Genomic DNA, 17,744 nt, shown 5'->3' on the forward strand with positions numbered 1-17,744 from the left:
TACAGACTGGAAGGAGCAGTCCTTGAGAGTAGCCCTGCAGAAAAGGACCTGGGGTCCTGGTAGATGAAAAACTCAATGTGAGCCAGCAATGTGCTCTTGCAGCTTGGAAAGCAAATGGCATCCTAGTCGCCATCAGAAGAGGGGTGGCCAGCAGGGACAGGGGGGTAATGGTCCCTCTCAACTCTGCCCTCACAAGGCCCCATTTGGAATACTGCATCTGTCTGGGGCTCCCAATACAAGAAAGACAGGGAGTTGTTGGAGTGGGTCCAGAGGAGGGCCACAAAGAGAAGCCTGGAGAAGAGAAGGCTGAGAGGTGACCTCATTGCAGCCTTTCCAGACCTAAACCTACAAACAGCTGGGGAGTCAACTCTTTACAAAGGTAGATAACAGCAGGACAAGAGGAAATGGTTTTAAGTTGAGAGAGGAAAGATTTAGGTTGAATATCAGGGGGAAGTTTTTTACTATGAGAGTGATGAAGTGCTGGCACAGGCTGCCCATAGAGGTTATGGATGCCCCACCCCAGATGTTCAAGGCCAGGTTGGATTAGGTCCTGGGAAGCCTGGTCTAGTATCCATCATGGAGGTTGGTGGCCCTGTATGTGGCAGTGGAGGTGGAACTCTATGATCCTTGAGGTCCCTTCCAACCCAAGCAATTCTATGATTTCATGTGTATGTATGCATATCTTTGTTGGTGAACTAGAGGCAGCGATAAAAAAATATGCTTATCACATTTGCAGATGACACAAAACCAGGCAGAACAGTCAATATGTTGTAGGGTAGTTCTGCCATGCAGAGTGGTACCTATCGATCGATAGGTACAGATTGAAGAAAAAGGCAGACAGGAACCATAAAAAAATTCAACAGGAAATGCAAATTCTTGGAAAGAGATATGCCCTTGCAATGTTACTGGCTGGGCAGAAATTCTGTAGAAAAAAACTTGGGAGTCTTGGTGCATGTTCAGCAAGCTAAACAAGCCAGGAGTGTGTCTTGGCAACAAAGAAGGTCAACAGTATCTTTGGCTGCATCTACAGTAGCCTAGCCAGTAGTCTAAGGAATGTGATTATCCTTCTCTAATCAGCACTTGTTGGACTGAAGTTAGAATGCTGCATCCAGTTTTTGGCCCCCAGTCTGGGATAGACACTGATAAACTGGTGATAAACTGGAGCAAGTTTAGTAAAGGAATGCCAAGATGGTCAGAGAGACATATCATCCAAGAAGTTAAGAGAACAGATTGTTCACACTGGAGAAGAAAAGGCTTCTGGGAGATCCACTAGCAGCCTTCTGATACCTACAAGGAAGTGATCAAGAAGATGAAGACAGGCTGTTGGCAGTTAGTGGACAGAAGAGAGACAACAGGCATAAATTGAAATAAGAGAGGTCCTAAATGGATATATGAAAAAAGTCATGAGGACACTCAAGCAGTGTAACAAGTTGCCAAGAAAGATGCTGCAGTCTCCATCCTTGAAGGTTTTTGAAACTTAACTGCTTAAAGCCCTAACTATCCCAGTCCAACCCCATAATTGACTTGCTTTGAGTATGATGTTGAATCAAAAGCTTCCTGAAGCTACTTCCACAGAAATTATTTCATGATCTTAAATTCAGTGTGCCCAAAAATGAGCAACAAAGCTGATAAGGGATCTGGAGAATAAGCCTCATGAGGAATGACTGAGAAAACTGATTGTCTGGAGGAGGCCCAGAGGAGACTTTATCACTCTTTACAATGACCTGAAAGGAGATCATAGCAAAGTTGGGGTCAGCCTACTCTCCCAGGTAACTAGTGGGAGGACAAGAAGTAATGGCCTTAAGCTGCACCACAGGAGGTTCAGGTTAGAAAGTTCAGGTAGGAAAAAGTTCTTTTTAGAGAGTAGTGCTGCACTGGCACAGGCTGCCCAGGAAGGTACTCAAGTCCCCAGAGGTGTTCAAGAAATGTGTGGATGTGGCACTGAGGGACATGGTTAACAGAGACAGATTGACCATTGGACTAGATGATCTTAGAGGTCTTTCCCAACCTTAATGATTCTATAGTTCCAAAGATAGTGCTTTGCACATGCTTGCACAACTTTCCCAAAGTTTAGAACACAAAACTCCAGAGCTGTATGAAAGCAAACCCAATTAATCCAAACATTCAGGACAAAATCAAATAAAGCTTCATATGCATTCTCTCCAAAATACTACTGTATTTTAGGATGCAGACATAGTTTTACAAAAGCAATACGAGAAACAGTATTTTCCCTACCATCTGAAAGCTCAGTGCACTAATAAATATGATCAAAGCATGATCAAGTCAAACTGTAAATCAAATGTAGAAGACTGCTCACGGACTTGATATGAAGATACAGCCCAAAACATCACAGTCACTCAAAGGTGATGAACGGAACACTTACTACAGCTGTTCGGTTTGAACTGCTTCTACTGTGAGCTGTGCAATAGTGTCACCTAGTGGACAGTACTCACAACAAAGTGAGGGCCCCATTCAAGAAGAAATATCTGCTATCTACCAACTTTGCTACTCTATCGAACCAGTTGGAACACTTAAACTTTATACACCCATAGAAAGATGCATAGGAAGCAACAATTGCAGCAATCAATAATACAAATACTTTTCCATCACTCAGTTTTGAGTCATACAAAGCTTTTATGAAGTTGAAAAATGTCATACCAGAAATAGAAGTCCTATCTGGATACAAGAATCATTTTACCGTTTGGTCTTAATGAGGAAGATTTCAAAAATAATAGATGAATCATGCAGGTTTTAATTTATATCATCATAAAAGAGCCTCCGGTTCAGTAGGTGTGTAACAATCATCCACTTCACTAGAAATTGCAACATTTATGTTTCTTGTCTAGAGACAGAAACAAGTAGATCATCCAGGTTCTCCATTTACTTCATAAACACTGTCCAAGATGTAGAGAATCCTTAAGTATTTTTAGGGTTATAAGCTTTACAGCATCCCCCAACTTTAAGGAATGTTCATGCTACTACTGATTGTTGAAAGTTTAGTGATGCCTTCTAATGTTACATGACTAGAGAATGAGAAGAAAAATTCAGAGATTTGTCAGAATGTTTATTCCGCTCAGTGAATACTCCTTGAAAATACTGTTTTGGTGGCATTTTTTGTTTGTTTTTACTATCTCCTGCTATAAGATCTCCTTAAACTTTGTGTCTCACCTGAATCAAACAATCACAGTTTCATTAAGAGTCCACTGTTCTACTCATCTACTGTTCAGTTTCTTTCTTAGTGGAACGACTTGATGAAAAAAACATCTTATGTGCCTTGTAGCATAGAAAATACTGAGATCTTTACAGCATAGCAACAGCAATGCTGCAGACATATTGCTCAGTTTCCTCCCAGATTTTTGAGCAGGCTCCTAAAGAGTAAGCAACTAAAAACTTGCTGCACTGTTGCTTGGCTTTTCATTTAGTTTATTTTTTTTCCTGTTCCTCATTCCGCAGTAGTAACAGAATGAGAGAATTCTCTTTTGTTAAACTGCTTTTTTTGGAATTCATAGTAAATGTAAAATTACAGGCAGGACTCTGTCTGTACTCACAAAAGGAAAATGGCATAGTTTCCTTTTGTTAACAAACCTTGTGATCCTTAAATTTGAGAATTTCAGCATTCTAAAGAATATTCTTTTGAAGACAGTTAACAAATTGGTATCTAATTGTATAAGTTGTCCTGCAAATATTTAGCTACATGATATAGAAACATATACACACGATAGCAGTGGTTTGTTTGTTCATTTTTTTATATCTCGCAGTTATAAAACCCATTTAGAGTGCAAGAAAGATAACAGCAAAAAAATACAACACAGCTAGCTTTTGTTCTTGGCAAGCGAAACAAACTATGACACCTACATATACATATGTAATCTACTGACTGTGCCAGAATCTGGTTAATGAGATTTATGTCCTAAAATAATATAGATTCTCATACCATCTATACAGAATTATAATAGGAACTAGAGTAGTGAAAAGGACAGCAGGTACAGCAACAGGAAAAAAAAAAAAAAAAAAAAAAAAAAGAGAAAGCAACAGAATAAACAGATGAATGTTGAAAATAATTCCCAAGCTCAAGATAATTCTCCCAATTAGAAATTCCAATTTTCCCTAGCAACTACTGATTTTTCTCACATTTTTAACAGAAGGGTAACTAATGCGAGTAACACTTTACGTTACAATTTGTTGAATCACACATACAAGAAAGTAGTCTGTCCATCCTAAAATATAATCTGGTACACAAATGTTTTTTCTTCCCTCATTTTTATGAATGCATAATGCCAGACATTACTTAAATAAGGAAAAAAGCATATGTTAGAAGTTGAGTCAGAAGTTTTCCTTCATGATTACAGACTCAGGCAGATTGTTTCTGGTACCTAGAATGTCCAAATGAAAGAACCAAGAAACAGCATTGAAAAGTAAAACAAAAACTGTATGAGGGGAAAAAAAACAACTACTTCAGAAATACTTCCAACTTCAATGGAATATGAATGGTAATTTAAATAAGACTTGTTGCCTTATAAAATTTTGTTTTCAGAACTGCATAAATTAGACTATTTAAACTAAAACAGATTTTTGAGCATGGAACTATAATAGGTAATTGGCTAAAATTCTATACAAAAAAATTACTGACTATAAATGAAAAATGTTGCTAACTTCTATCATTTAAAAAACTACTCCACCCTAACACCAACACTTGTCCTAATGCTAGCAGCTGCTAATTTAAATAACTTCTATACCGATGCTTGTGTGTAACTTAACTTACATTTATAACCCTGCCCACAAGATTAACTTCAAGTCTTCAGAAACATCCCAACCCAAAAAACTTCAAGAGCCTTCCCAAGAGATAATTAATACAACCAGCTTCTGTTGTTAAAAATAAGAGAACTAAAAGGCTAAATAACCTGTCAGTATTTATCAGCTCTTAATACCAAGGGAGTGACAATGGAGTCTTTTATAGAGAAGTAAATATGGTGCTATAACATAACAGGAGTCATAAATAAGGAAGAAAAAGATGATTATGTTTTCATCAGACCAACATGATTTAAACCCTTTTGGAAATTCATTTACAATTAAGGAACTAACCAAATACACATACATGCACCAATCTAGAAAAACTTTAATACAATTTATTAGCCTCAAAACCTAGAAGCTTATCCAAGCAGTTTCTCAAATATTTATATATTTTTCTAGCTAAAAATTAAAGACTTCAAAGAAAATGTCTACATAAGTGATTAGATCTTCTTTTGTTGACTTCCTCCTCAAGACAGACAAGCAAGAAAAAATAAAAAGTTGCTCAAAAGAGACAGAAGTACAATAGAAATTCTATTACCTTGGATCTGGGATTTCACCAACAATTTCTCCCAGCTTGTCAACAAAATTAATGAAGTTAGAAAGCCCCTTTACATGGGCTCTTAGTGGATCAAATAACGAAGCCAAAAAGCCTTTTCCTCCGTGTTCTACTGTTCGGATAAAAGATGTTGCCATCTATTAGGAGAAATATTTAGAAAATGTACATATTTTGAAGTTACTTCCCACAGATACATAAACTGCACAACAGCTGGATAATAGTAGAAAACTAACTGAAATCAGCAGAATACCTTTCAATTGCAAGCTGTTAACATTTTTCCATATATATTTGCAAGCCCAATACTATGATGCTACAAGTTTAATGAAAATGACCCAAGTGATTTGATATTTAAATTGATAATTGAAAAAGAAAAACTTTCACTTTATTAACATTGCATAGTTTTGTTGCTGTTGCTGCTCTTTAAACGCATATACTGGCATAACAAAAACAAAGCTTACATTTAGAGGGTTGTTTACTGCCTGGGAACATTTAACACAAACACATAAAAATTGACTTGAGAATTATATTTATTTTTAGGAGTAAAAATAAATACTATGAATATTCAAAGTTTCTAAAAACAAAATTATGATAGCTAAAGGTTCTAGCACCACAGATACTCCATTCTGAAAGTTTCCATATATTTTATATAAAGACACTGAAAATAAGAGATGTCCCAGCAGCAGTTTTCCTGGTTTCAGCTGGGATGGATCTGATTTTCCTTACAGCGTCTGGTAGATGCATGCAACAACCAGCAACCCACTTATCCTGAAGGACTGTTACAACAGATGGAGCCCAAAGTCACAGATTAAGTGAACTCCACATACAATATAGAGAAATGGCCTAAAGTCTACATCGATATTTGTGTGTATACATCAGAAAGCAGAAAAGGTGATGGTAATTGGGATGTATTGAAAAGTGTAGGACTTGAGCATTACGTAAACAATGCAGAATAAGGATATTGACCTGGTTCCAGCTGGGAAAGAGTCAATTTTCTTCATATTGTCTGCTACAATGCCGTGTTTTAGCTTTAGTAGAAAAACAACATTGATAACACACTGATGTTTAAGTTGCTGCTGAGCAGTGCTGCACAGTGCCAAGGATGTTTCAGCTTTCAGCCAGTGAGAGAGCAGTGGTTGCGCAAGAAGCTGGGAAGGGACAGAACCACAACAGCTGACCTAAACTGGCCAAAGGGATATTCCATACCATATGACATCATGCAAATAGAAAACTGGGGGAATTTGGGGTGAGGGAGCTGCTGCTGCTCGGCATCTGGCTGAGAATTAGTCATTGGGTGGCAAGGAATTACATTGTGAATCACTTGCATATATCAATGTTCTTATCATTACAACTATTTCTCTCATCCTTTTCCATCTTAGTAATAGTTATAATATCAACCTATGATACCTACTTTTTTTTTTCCCTGATTCTCTACTTCATCCCACTAAGAGACAAAGAGAGCATGCAAACAGCTGTGTGGTGCTGAGCTGTCTGCCAGGTTAAACCACAACAGCACAGTACACTTGAAAGTGTAACCCCTCAGATTTTAAGACAATAGGTAAAATAAAATTTCTCCATAAAAGTTAAAGATAACAACCTAAAACACTTAACAGATACAGTAATATTAATTCTACTTATACAATTTAATTTCAGACCGCACAGTTAAATCATAAAGCTCTTGGGACTTTAAAGAATACAACTGGAATTACTCTAGCAAAGAGAATAAACCTGCCAGTATTCCTGCTTTTGCACTGAAGATTTCTTCTGGATAAAGTATAGTTCATAGGACCTTGCCTTCCAGTGGAAAGTATTCTGGCTTTGCAGGACTTCTACAAGACACAGATGCCAGAAAAGACAACTTCTTTACGCAGTAGAGAAGTTTCCCCTCTGGCAGCTGAGAGTAAGAAGCAATAAATCCAGTCCAAACACAACATTTTTTTTCATATACAATTTTAACAGAGCGTTAGGAGCTCAAATAATTAATCCTGGAATGGAGATTTCACAAATTTTCCATATTTTTCAACTGTAAAATCTGAAGCAACAGTGCAGCTGCTTAAGTGACTTTTACATACCCATACTATTTTTCCTTGGCCTACTGTTGACTGCACAGATCCCACTGCGTATGCAAAATTAGATTATTTGAATATGAGGGACCACAGTGATTCTCTGGAGAAAGAAATCTTACTCATCTATTTTTGAGAAGGCTCTGTGCCGGCTATAACTGCTCTAATTATAAATTTAAATTTACTTTGCATACAAAATTCTATTCTTTAGGTCCAAGCCTCTCTGAGTACTATATATTTATGCTGCAGGTTTTTTTTGTTCCTGTATAAGGGAGAACACCATCATTTGTCTTTTTAATTTCCAGCTCTTTGCCTTTGAGAATAACATGAGCAAGAATATCCCATATCAATCACACGTTGGAGAACATTTCAAGACTGATCAAGTTGTAAATGAATGGCAAGAATTACACTCCAAAAATTCTGAGTCAGAGCTGAAAAAAACAGCAATACTTCTCCAAATTTTGGTCTTTTTTCTACACATCAAACACTGGAATTTTTTTTTTCTTCAGATTGCTGGCATTTTGTGCAAAGAAATGTTAGGTTACAGATTAACAAATGCATAGACCAAAGTATGTACTTGCAGCACTCTAAATATATTATTATTAGATTCTTTTTGCTGAGAGATTCCTATTTTTACCTGATCATATTTTAGCACTCTAGAGGAACACATGCAGAATTTTTTGTATTTTTTGTGTATTTTTAGATCTCATGACCAAGCAATCATCAATTTTATCAGATGAAATCTGTTGTGCTGGTTTTATTTTATTTTTTTAAAGCCCTGAAACTCTCTTTATGATGGTGATTGACTTGGCTTGCAAATGTTAGTCTTGCAGATGAGACTAAAGCAACATTTCATGTTTATAAATCTATTTCATTATCTCTGATGTACAGTAAGTTTTATTGGATTCACATACCAGGAAAATTGACATTTTTCTCTCCTGTGAGGCATGCTTTAATTTAGTGAAGGCTTCTCTACCAAGTCCTCTATCGGGAACATTTAGAATACGAGCCAATGCCAGATCATCCTTAGAATTCACCAACAGGCTTAAATACGAATAAAAACACTTCTTGGCAAAGAGCATCACCTGTATAAGAAAGCATCAACATTAATTGGTCTTACATTTGTGCTACTAATGAGACTTTATAAAAGTGTCTCACTTTTCATAATTTCAAATTATTACTTCATATATGGGAATTCTGGAAGTACTGACAAAAGCCAGCATGATTAATATGTGTTAAATTTAAGTGTATTATATTTGAATAATCACATTGAAACAGGCTGCCCAGAAACACTGTGGATGCCCCACCACTGAAGGCATTTAAGGTCAGGTTGGATGGGGCCCTGGGCAGTCTGACCTTGTGGGTTGCAGCCCCACCCACAGAAGGGGTTGGAACTAGATGATCTCTAATGTTCTTTCCAAGTTAAGACATTCTATGATTCTGTGACATCTAGTTATTAAAATTGGGTATCTATTTCTGCTTAGAAATCTCCTAACAGATATTCCTTTTATATCCCAAAGTAAAATTCTAATACCATGAAACCGCATAAAGAATTTACATTAATTTCAAGTAGGCTAAAATTTTAATCACCTCACCAGCTCCACTTCAGATTCACTAATTTTCCCCTTGATTCTCAGGGATATCAATCATAGAAGTCTCACTGACTGAAGAATTAAAATTTTATATTAACTCCACACACATAGCCTAATTATATCAATGTAGTTATTTATACTGCAGCACTGTTCAGGATCCCGTAAGAACAACAGTCCCAGAATTGAAGAATTTACCTTTATCATAAGCAAAAAAAGAACAGAAGACCACTGATGGAAAGAAAACTAATGAGAAAGCCTTTATTTTCTACTGATTTTTTTCTTGTTCAATAGGAATTCAAAAATATGTAACAGTGTAAGAGGACAGATTCAATAGAAAGAAAAAGGGGCAAGAAATATTTTTACTACCCAAGCTGATGTCAAGCAAGCCATTAGCTTAGTGGTAGAAGTGCTATCTAGGGAAGAACTGTAGTGGAAAAAAAACAGAAAAGCACCAAACTCCATTTCATTGAAGCATTTTTTCAGCCCAATATCATATTGCTAGGAGAATGTTTGCTCACACATTGAGAACTATTTTCTGATTTGTACCTATACACTGTATTGAAATTTCTACTTCTGGTGAGGAAAGTAAGCCTGGAAATGGCAAAAGCTCTAGCATTTCAAGCACTGCAATACAGTATTCTCAGATTCTTGTTTGGGAAGTTGAATCACATATTCCCAGAAAGTCTCTACTCACTTACTGGAATAAACAAGACTTGCTTGCTTTGCTACAGCTACCACTACAGTTGCTATTCAGATTTCTTCTGTAAGGAAATAAATATGAGCTAATGAAAACAAGGTGATGAAACCTAATAAGTCTACACCACTTAGCACTTCACTTGGCAGCATCAGGCAAATCATTTAACTCTCAGTAAAGACTGCCTTTGAATGATAGTATACATGCAGAATGTTTAAAGGTGCTTAAAGGCAGATTACATACCAAATGCTTGCCATAAAAGGACTGTCCAACAGAGTATAAGTTTGTGTACTTGCCCCATACACACACTGAAGTGATACAATTTGAATACACTTGTTTATTACTTTTAAACTTGGAATATTTTAACAGCAATAATTGAAAAATGGAAGCAATGTTACATTTCACCTTGTGTTAAGTTTCCCATATCTACACAGCATTACAAAAAAGATAGAAATATTTTTTACCTTCACACTGCTCTGATCCTGTCTGTTGACTGGTGTAGAAGGAAGAACAGAGCCATTACTTTCTGACACATTCATTACACCAGAAATAAATTCTAGCAGTTGAACCTTCAATAAAAAGAATCAAATCAATTTAAAGGCGACTAATAAGCAGAAGTACTATTAAAACCAAATGAAACCATGATTGCTCACAGCTTGCTAGTCTTCTGAGACCCAAAGCTTACTTCTTCTTTAGTCTTCAGAATCAGAAATGTTTAGACAGAAATGATGCGTAAGATTCAAATTAACTTATAGATCTTGTACACATTTGTAAGATACTTGCACTAAAAGCAGCTGTTCATCTTTCACAAAAAAGACAACATTACACCATGGATATGAAAAGCCCATTAACCTCAAGTTTTTTACACTGAAAAAAGAAATTAGAGCTTCCTGAACTTCAGTCCTCCTTGTAACTTCTTTTTTATCCAGTAATCCGAATGCTTGAGTGGAGGTTCTTTGAGTTTAAGGAAGCAGGCAAACTTGTTATAAGTATACCTGTCATTGAATCTTATTGAAGTATAGAAATATAACAATATTTCTGAAGATGAGATTCCATATCTTCTCTCAGGAGCCTGTTCCAGTATTTGACTACTTTTTCATGGACACAGCTTTATTCCCGACTCAGTAGGAAGAGTTCTTCAAAGCTACAGAAATATTTTATCTTTTATTTTCTAGTTTTTAATCTATTAATTCAGTTTACCTTCCTGGGAGCAGACTGCTCTTCTCTGTGATTTTTCTTACAAGATAGAAATAGTTGACTCTAAATCCAAAGTTGTTTTGTTTTTTGTTGTTTTTTTTCTCATTATCACCATCCTCTGTCTTGAAATTTTCTATGCTCTAGAAAGCCCAAAAATCAAACTCATGTGGTACACTTATATTTTAAAGTTTTTTAGTTGCTACTAACACAACCCAATCATCAGCCCAGCCAACATGGGTTCAGGATAAGAAAGCCTTATCTCACTAATTTTATATCCTTCTACAGTAAGATCTCCCTGGGGGAGAAAGGAAAAAAACATAAGTAGTTTCTCTGCGTTTTAGCAAAGCTTTTGATACTGTCCCTCTCACAGTCTTTATGGATAAATTGTCCAGGTTTGAAACAAACAGGCACATAGTACACTGGGTGAACAACTGGCTGAACAGTAGGGCTCAAAGTGTTGCAGTAAAGAGAGGAGTACATGTATTTGGTGGCCAGTCACCAGCAACATTCTCCAAGGTTCAATCTTGACACCAGTTCTATTCAATATTTTCATCAATGATTCATATGGATCTAAATGCATCTTTCTGAAATTTATTGGTGATACTAAACTGGGAGGTGCTGTTGACTCTGAAGAGACGAGAGCCTTTTAAAAGAGATTTACATTGATCAGAACACTGGGCCATTAACAATAGCATGAAATTTAGCAAGAACAAATTTTGGATTCTGCTTTTGGGATTGAGTAATGCCAGTCATACATATGGAATGGGAGACAAGAGACTGGAGGGGGATCCTGCAGAAAGGGATCTGGGGGTTCTGGTTGACAGCTGGCACAACATGAGTCAGCAACGTACTCTAGCAGTCAAGAGGGAAAGTAGCATTTTGGGGTACGTTAAACACAGCATAGCAAGGTCATTCTCCAACTACATAGAGCACTGATGCTGTCTCACCTCAAATATGCTGTTCTGGGCTCCACATTCTAAAAAGGAAATTAAGATACCTGACTGTGTGCAGAGAAGGGCAACAAAATTAGTTAAAAGAACTGGAAGGCAACAACTGGAAGGAACAACTGTGAACGCTGTGTTTGTTAAACTTGGTGAAAAGGAGGTTGAAGAATGATCTGATTGCTCTGTACAACTTCCTGAGGAGAGGAAGTGAAGAGGGAGTTGCTCATCTTTTCTCCCTGGTATTCAGTGACAGGACACACGAGAACAGTTCAAAGCTGTATCAGGATTGGTACTGACTAGGCATTATAAAAAAATTAACAGAGAGATTAGTTAGACATTGGAACAGGAATCTTAAAGGGGTGGCTGACATTCCGTGCCTGTCTATGCTTAAGAGGAATTTAGATAATGTTCTTAATGACATGTTTTAACTTTGGATCAGTCCCAAAGTAATCTAACAGTTGAACTCAATTTTTGTAGGTACCTTCCAACAGCTAATATTTTTCAATGTATTTTGATCTGAAAGATTATTTGAATTTGTGCTATTTTAATAGTCAGATTCTACTACACACTGTAACTTCTCTAACCTACAGCATGGCCTTATGTGCAGAATTACAATAACTGAACAGCAATGAACTGCAACAGACGCTTGAGCTGAAGTGGAATCTCTTCTGGTTTCTCAAAAAGCATCAAAAGAAGTTACATGAAGAATATGTAGGACTTTGTGTTTAAAAATGTGTTATTTCTAGGACAAAAAAAATATTCGGACTGCATAGCAACATACATCCAAAATTCCATAACACATTAATTATTAAGATTTGATCCAGTCATATCAAACCTCTACAGTTCAGCTTTTCTTTTTCTGGCAGAAAAACTACAGGAGAAGAGATTGACACATGCAGCAGGATGATAGAAAAAAGTAATTTTTGAATAGTCTTATCAGTCTTTAAAAGATTTAATAATTTAAACACACCTGTTTCCCCACACAGAAAAAGCAAGTAACTTGTGGATACTTCAGGACTTCCGCGCATACTTTAGAAGCATTGTAAATCCATAATCATTACCAGAAGCATCAAAATAGTATCAGAGCTTAATCGAACAAAATACTTACAGGGGCTATGCTTTCATCTTCAGACACAAGTGCAAGATCACGGCACTTTTGATATATGTCTATTATATCTAACATATTGCTGCTTGCTAAGAAGGTATGATAGGCCTTTTTAAAGTCAGCATAATTTTCAGGTTCTTTCATGTTCTCATACGATAATCCTAGTTTGTCATGTAATAAATATTTCCAAGTTTCCAACACATCACTGAGAGACACTGTGAAATCTCCATGGTGCTAATAGAAAAAAAAAAAAAAAAAAAGTATTATACTTAATAGTTTTAAAAATTACTTTAAAACAAAATGCACATATATCTTCAAAGAAAAACTACTATAATCTAAATATTTGCATTTGTAATGAATTAAGTGTTATTTATAACTGAAGTTCTTTCAGTGCTTTTGCCTTACAGCTGACTATTTGGAATTTGCAGTCCTTGTTCTCGATCTTTAAAATACCAGGCATACATTTTGAACCTTGCTGACAGGAACGGACATTGACTTTCATAGGACTTTAACACAAAATCAATTATTTGCAGAAAGAGATTTCACAGCGAAAGATGTTTGCATTCCAAAAGTAGTAAACAGAGCCCTACTAACTTCCTTCAAGTAGTGATCTGAGAAAACATATCTCATGTCCAAATATAAAAAATGAGCTTCCCCCCCCCCCCCCCCCCAATGTTAATACACTTCTACTCTTGCAGAATATTGATAGTGTTGCCACAGACCTAATGAATGCATTAAAGCAAGACACACCTAAGCTCATGGGCAGGTCCAAAAGTAATGCCTCCTATTTTATTTTGTTGGCCCACAACATCATAGGCATATGTCAGTAGTATGGCAGCAGAGGCTGAACGTTCCTGCCAGTATTTCATTACATTTTGTTGCTGTGTGACATGGCAGCAGAGGGGCAGACTGACAAATTTGCATCTGACGTAGAAGTGTGGATGAAGAAAAGGTGTGTAACTGAATTACTCCATGTAGAGAAAATTGCACTCTGACTTTCAACAGATGTGAGCACAGTGAGGCAATAGGTGATGTGTTTCAATAACGGCAACAGTGGGTCACACCTCCGTTTCTGACGATTTTTACCAGTGCAGCATGCAATCTCCTGTTCATCACTTATGAAAAAGCACAGTGACTATGTTGAAAAATAAAGTCTTGGCTACAAAACACTATCAAGTAGCATTATTGTGATCTTTCTATCTGTCATAGTTTCCATAGACATAAATAGAAGGCACTAGTTTGGAGTGATCCAGTACCATAATTAACATTAACTGTATAGTATAAAACAATCTTACACTTATCTTCCAACCCTGTTTATTTCATTTCTGTTGTCTTTTCTACTTTCAGTAGGAGTACCCTTTTCTATAGCAAGTGCTTTACAGTTGTGAGTGGGGAATTAGACACTTTAATTAAGCTTTCCAGATCAGTGTGGGTGGCAGCCCATGTTAGTGACTGTGCTTATCCATCACAGGTACCAGCGAAGGAGAGGAATATTGTCGATGGTTAAAGACTGCAACACTGAGAAAGCCAATGAATCTGTTTCAATCCATGCAAGCCAAACTGCATACACACAAAAAAAAACTGTGCTAAGACACTGCATGTAAGTGAAATTACACAGTAGCAGAGACATTTGCTACTAGTTAGACTGAACTAAGGTAACAGAGACAAAAGATGAGGCTTGGGATGCAGGGGTAAATACATAATTCTAACTTCTGCAATTCAACAATTGGCCCTATATCCATCTTCAAATTTGTATGTGGTTTTTTGCATAATTCAGTGCCATGAAAATGCCCGCTATTCAAGAGATTGCAAGAAAATTAGGTCACACATTTTCCACTCCAACTTCTCAAACAACTAGATATGTAACCATATTGTAACCACCTTCAAGAAAATCAAGACAATAGCATGTTGGAGGAGAAAAGGAGTTGTCTCACTATTTCCTTACTTCTGAAAGAATTTTTTCAAGCTAAATTACAGTACAGTTTAAATATGGTACCTAGTAAATCAAAACCTTTTCTTGCAAGACAAAGGACCTGCAGAGATCAGCAAAGTTTACAGTAGCACTGCAAGAATATTTGAAATTCAAGAAGACTTGCACTCCAGGTGTTAACTTCCACTATCAGACACTCACTGTGACAGTGCCTGCTATTCCTTACACAGTCAACTGTCAAGAGTACCTGGTTTTAAAGGGAATGTTAATAGGAATATGATGCTTTGCAGTAAGCATATGCCAGCAGACTAATACCCAAAGGAAGTTCAAAAAGTTCTGGATTTTCATTCCATGACGGACATGGCAGCGTTACGTTCCACAGTCTCTTTGCTTCAGCTGGGACATAATTAATTCTTCAGAGCATCTGATATGAGGCTACGTTTTGGTTCTATGAAAAAAACAATGTGGATAACACACCAATATTGCTGCTAAGCAGTGTTGTTCAGAGCCAAACATTCTCAGCAAAAGGCTGGTAGGGTGACCCAAGTAGTTGGGAAGGAACAAAAAAAAATCTCAGGACAGTTCCTTGCAATCTATCAATTTCTTAACACAAAGGGCAACACCCATTTCCCTCATTCCCCTGCCTATCTTTTCTACAAAAGTTGAACTTCCTGACTACAGTATTCCAGTTGCATGATACTTCCTACCATGTTTCTGTGATAGCGATTAAGTCATATTTTTTTAATTGCTCCATCATTTCTATTTCCTCTTGTTTAATTCCTGTGTCACATGCATCGGTGTAGAGGCACTTCAGCTGGGCTATCAGCAGTGTTATCATTTTTTGAAAAGCCTTCCTCAGTTCCTTTAGAACAAATCTGAGGTTCGTTTTCTGCTGCTTCATAAACTGAGTGTCTCCTGGCTTTTCTGCCCAGGGAGATTGTGGAGTCATCAACTCTGGAGGCATTCAAGAAATGTTGCTATGTTGTACTTAGGGACATAGTCTAGTGAGAAATATTGGTAATAGGTGGATGTTTGGACTAGATGATCTTAGAGGTCTTTTCTAACCTTGGTGATTCTATGATTCTCTGTCATTCAAAGTACCTCCCCTTCCTCCATCAAATCTAGCTTAAAGCTCTGTTAATCAGTCCAGCCAGCATGTAGGACAAAACAGTCTTGCTCGACCTGGTCGATTGTGTTCCATTTAGCATCAGTATACTCATTCTCTTTAAGGTGCAACTGAGAGCACAGAACACAAAACCCTGAAAGTGGTACCATCTACAAAGGCAATGATTCACCTGATACCTTCAACCTCCTTCTTCCTGTGTCTCAGCCTCCAACTGAGAAGCTAAAGGAAAACATTATCTGCACTCCTAGATCCTGAAACATCTTTCTGAGTGATAAAGCCTCTTACACTTCAGCCTCATGAAACCAGTCTCAGAAGAGCAGGACAGTAGCACTCCAACTTTACCATGCATGGTAATTTCTTCTTGATATCACAAATGAAGGCCTCTAGGCAGGCAGCAAACCTCTCTAGAGAAGTTATCCAAACAGCAAATGGGTAATTTAGTGCCTCTCATCAAGGAATCCCCAGTCACTAACATTCATCATCTTGTTTTGATTGTGCCAGTTCTAATGCAGGTGGTTGGTTAGACCAACTTTATGGGGTTGTCCCTTCCTGAGTCTGAATCATTACCCACACTCTCCCTTTTTCCAGACCAAAAAGCTAGCTTAGCTCCCTCCCCTTGCAGGGATTTAAGTCACCACTGTCTTTCAGCCTGTCAGCACACAATACTGCACATAATTCTCTCCAGACCCAGGATTTAATGCTGCCTGGCAATTTCCTCTTTCAACCCAGCCATTTGTTGGAAAAGTTTGTTGAGATGGGCACACTTGTATCTATGACATCCACTTCTGCTCTCAGCCCCTATCAAAACTTGCAGATTCTGGAGATCCCCATAACAGAAGGACGCGGCAGCAATTTCACTCCTCAGGAAGCCTGTTTAGATGAATATATCTGCACATGAAGGTTGTGGCCACCTTGCCTAGGTTACAACCCCAGCCCAGTCATTGCAGTATGCAATTCAATAGAGGACATAAATAGGTGGCTTCTGCTGCTCCTGGCCTCTCCCATGTCTCTTCAGTTGTGCTCACAAGGGCTGGGGACTCCTAGCAGCGTTCTTCTCACCCTGAGGACCCTTGAGTGCAGGACAACCCTTCACCTCACACATCTCAATCCCCAACTCTGCTACAGAAGCAATCAGATTTTACTACTACAGTTGTGGATTTACACTAAAACAAACAAACAACTTAAAAACACATCTATTCTTGGTGTTCTTTCTGTAAGCTCTGTTTGATGAAGTGCTTCATCATTATTTTACAACACCTTGCTGCATCTCACCCTCAGATCAAAAACAACAGTGAAATGACCAAAGCAATTGTTTTACATAGATAAATCGAAAGTTTAGTAAGCAAACCAAGTTTGAAACACACGAAGTTCCAAGAACGTATAGAAAGAATGCTAACCTGTTTATTGACTTCAGCCATGGACAGTTGTAATGCTGTCAGCATGCAATCTGCTCCACACACAGTAGTTCTTTCTGAGTTTGAAAATAAGGGCCATTGTCTTCTGAAATATTTGATTAAGTTTAAAATCTTTTGCTGGAAAGAAATCATTGCCTAAAGTAGAACACAGAATTAAGAGAAATGATTGTAAATACAAAAACATGAGAGGCCTGTGCATGTCTTCACCTTAAGCGTGTATGCTATTGCTTCTTCCATATCAAGTCCACAAAATGCACTCATCCCACAAACCCATTGTCAAGCAAGACTTACCTCACTAACAATAGAATAACTACTAGGAAAAGGGATAAAAAGT

General features: G+C 37.4%; 1 protein-coding gene across 2 annotated transcripts in view; it reads right to left on the minus strand.

Annotated features, from left to right (window-relative positions):
* The window catches only part of PARPBP (PARP1 binding protein), a 45,322-nt gene that overhangs the window by 26,453 nt on the left and 1,125 nt on the right, over positions 1–17,744 (minus strand). The window contains exons 2-6 of one of the 2 annotated variants that reach the window (XM_072356661.1): positions 17,393–17,545; positions 12,943–13,173; positions 10,158–10,262; positions 8,322–8,492; positions 5,330–5,484 (exon numbers count right to left, since the gene is read on the minus strand). In XM_072356661.1, coding sequence (XP_072212762.1) covers positions 5,330–5,484; positions 8,322–8,492; positions 10,158–10,262; positions 12,943–13,173; positions 17,393–17,542 — 812 coding nt within the window. In that variant the 5' untranslated portion in view covers positions 17,543–17,545. Of the gene's footprint in view, positions 1–5,329; positions 5,485–8,321; positions 8,493–10,157; positions 10,263–12,942; positions 13,174–17,392; positions 17,546–17,744 lie in introns of those variants that run through there. The other variant, XM_072356669.1, reaches the window with a different exon arrangement.

Source organism: Excalfactoria chinensis, chromosome 1 (genome assembly GCF_039878825.1).
Source record: "Excalfactoria chinensis isolate bCotChi1 chromosome 1, bCotChi1.hap2, whole genome shotgun sequence".
NCBI lineage: Eukaryota > Metazoa > Chordata > Aves > Galliformes > Phasianidae > Excalfactoria > Excalfactoria chinensis.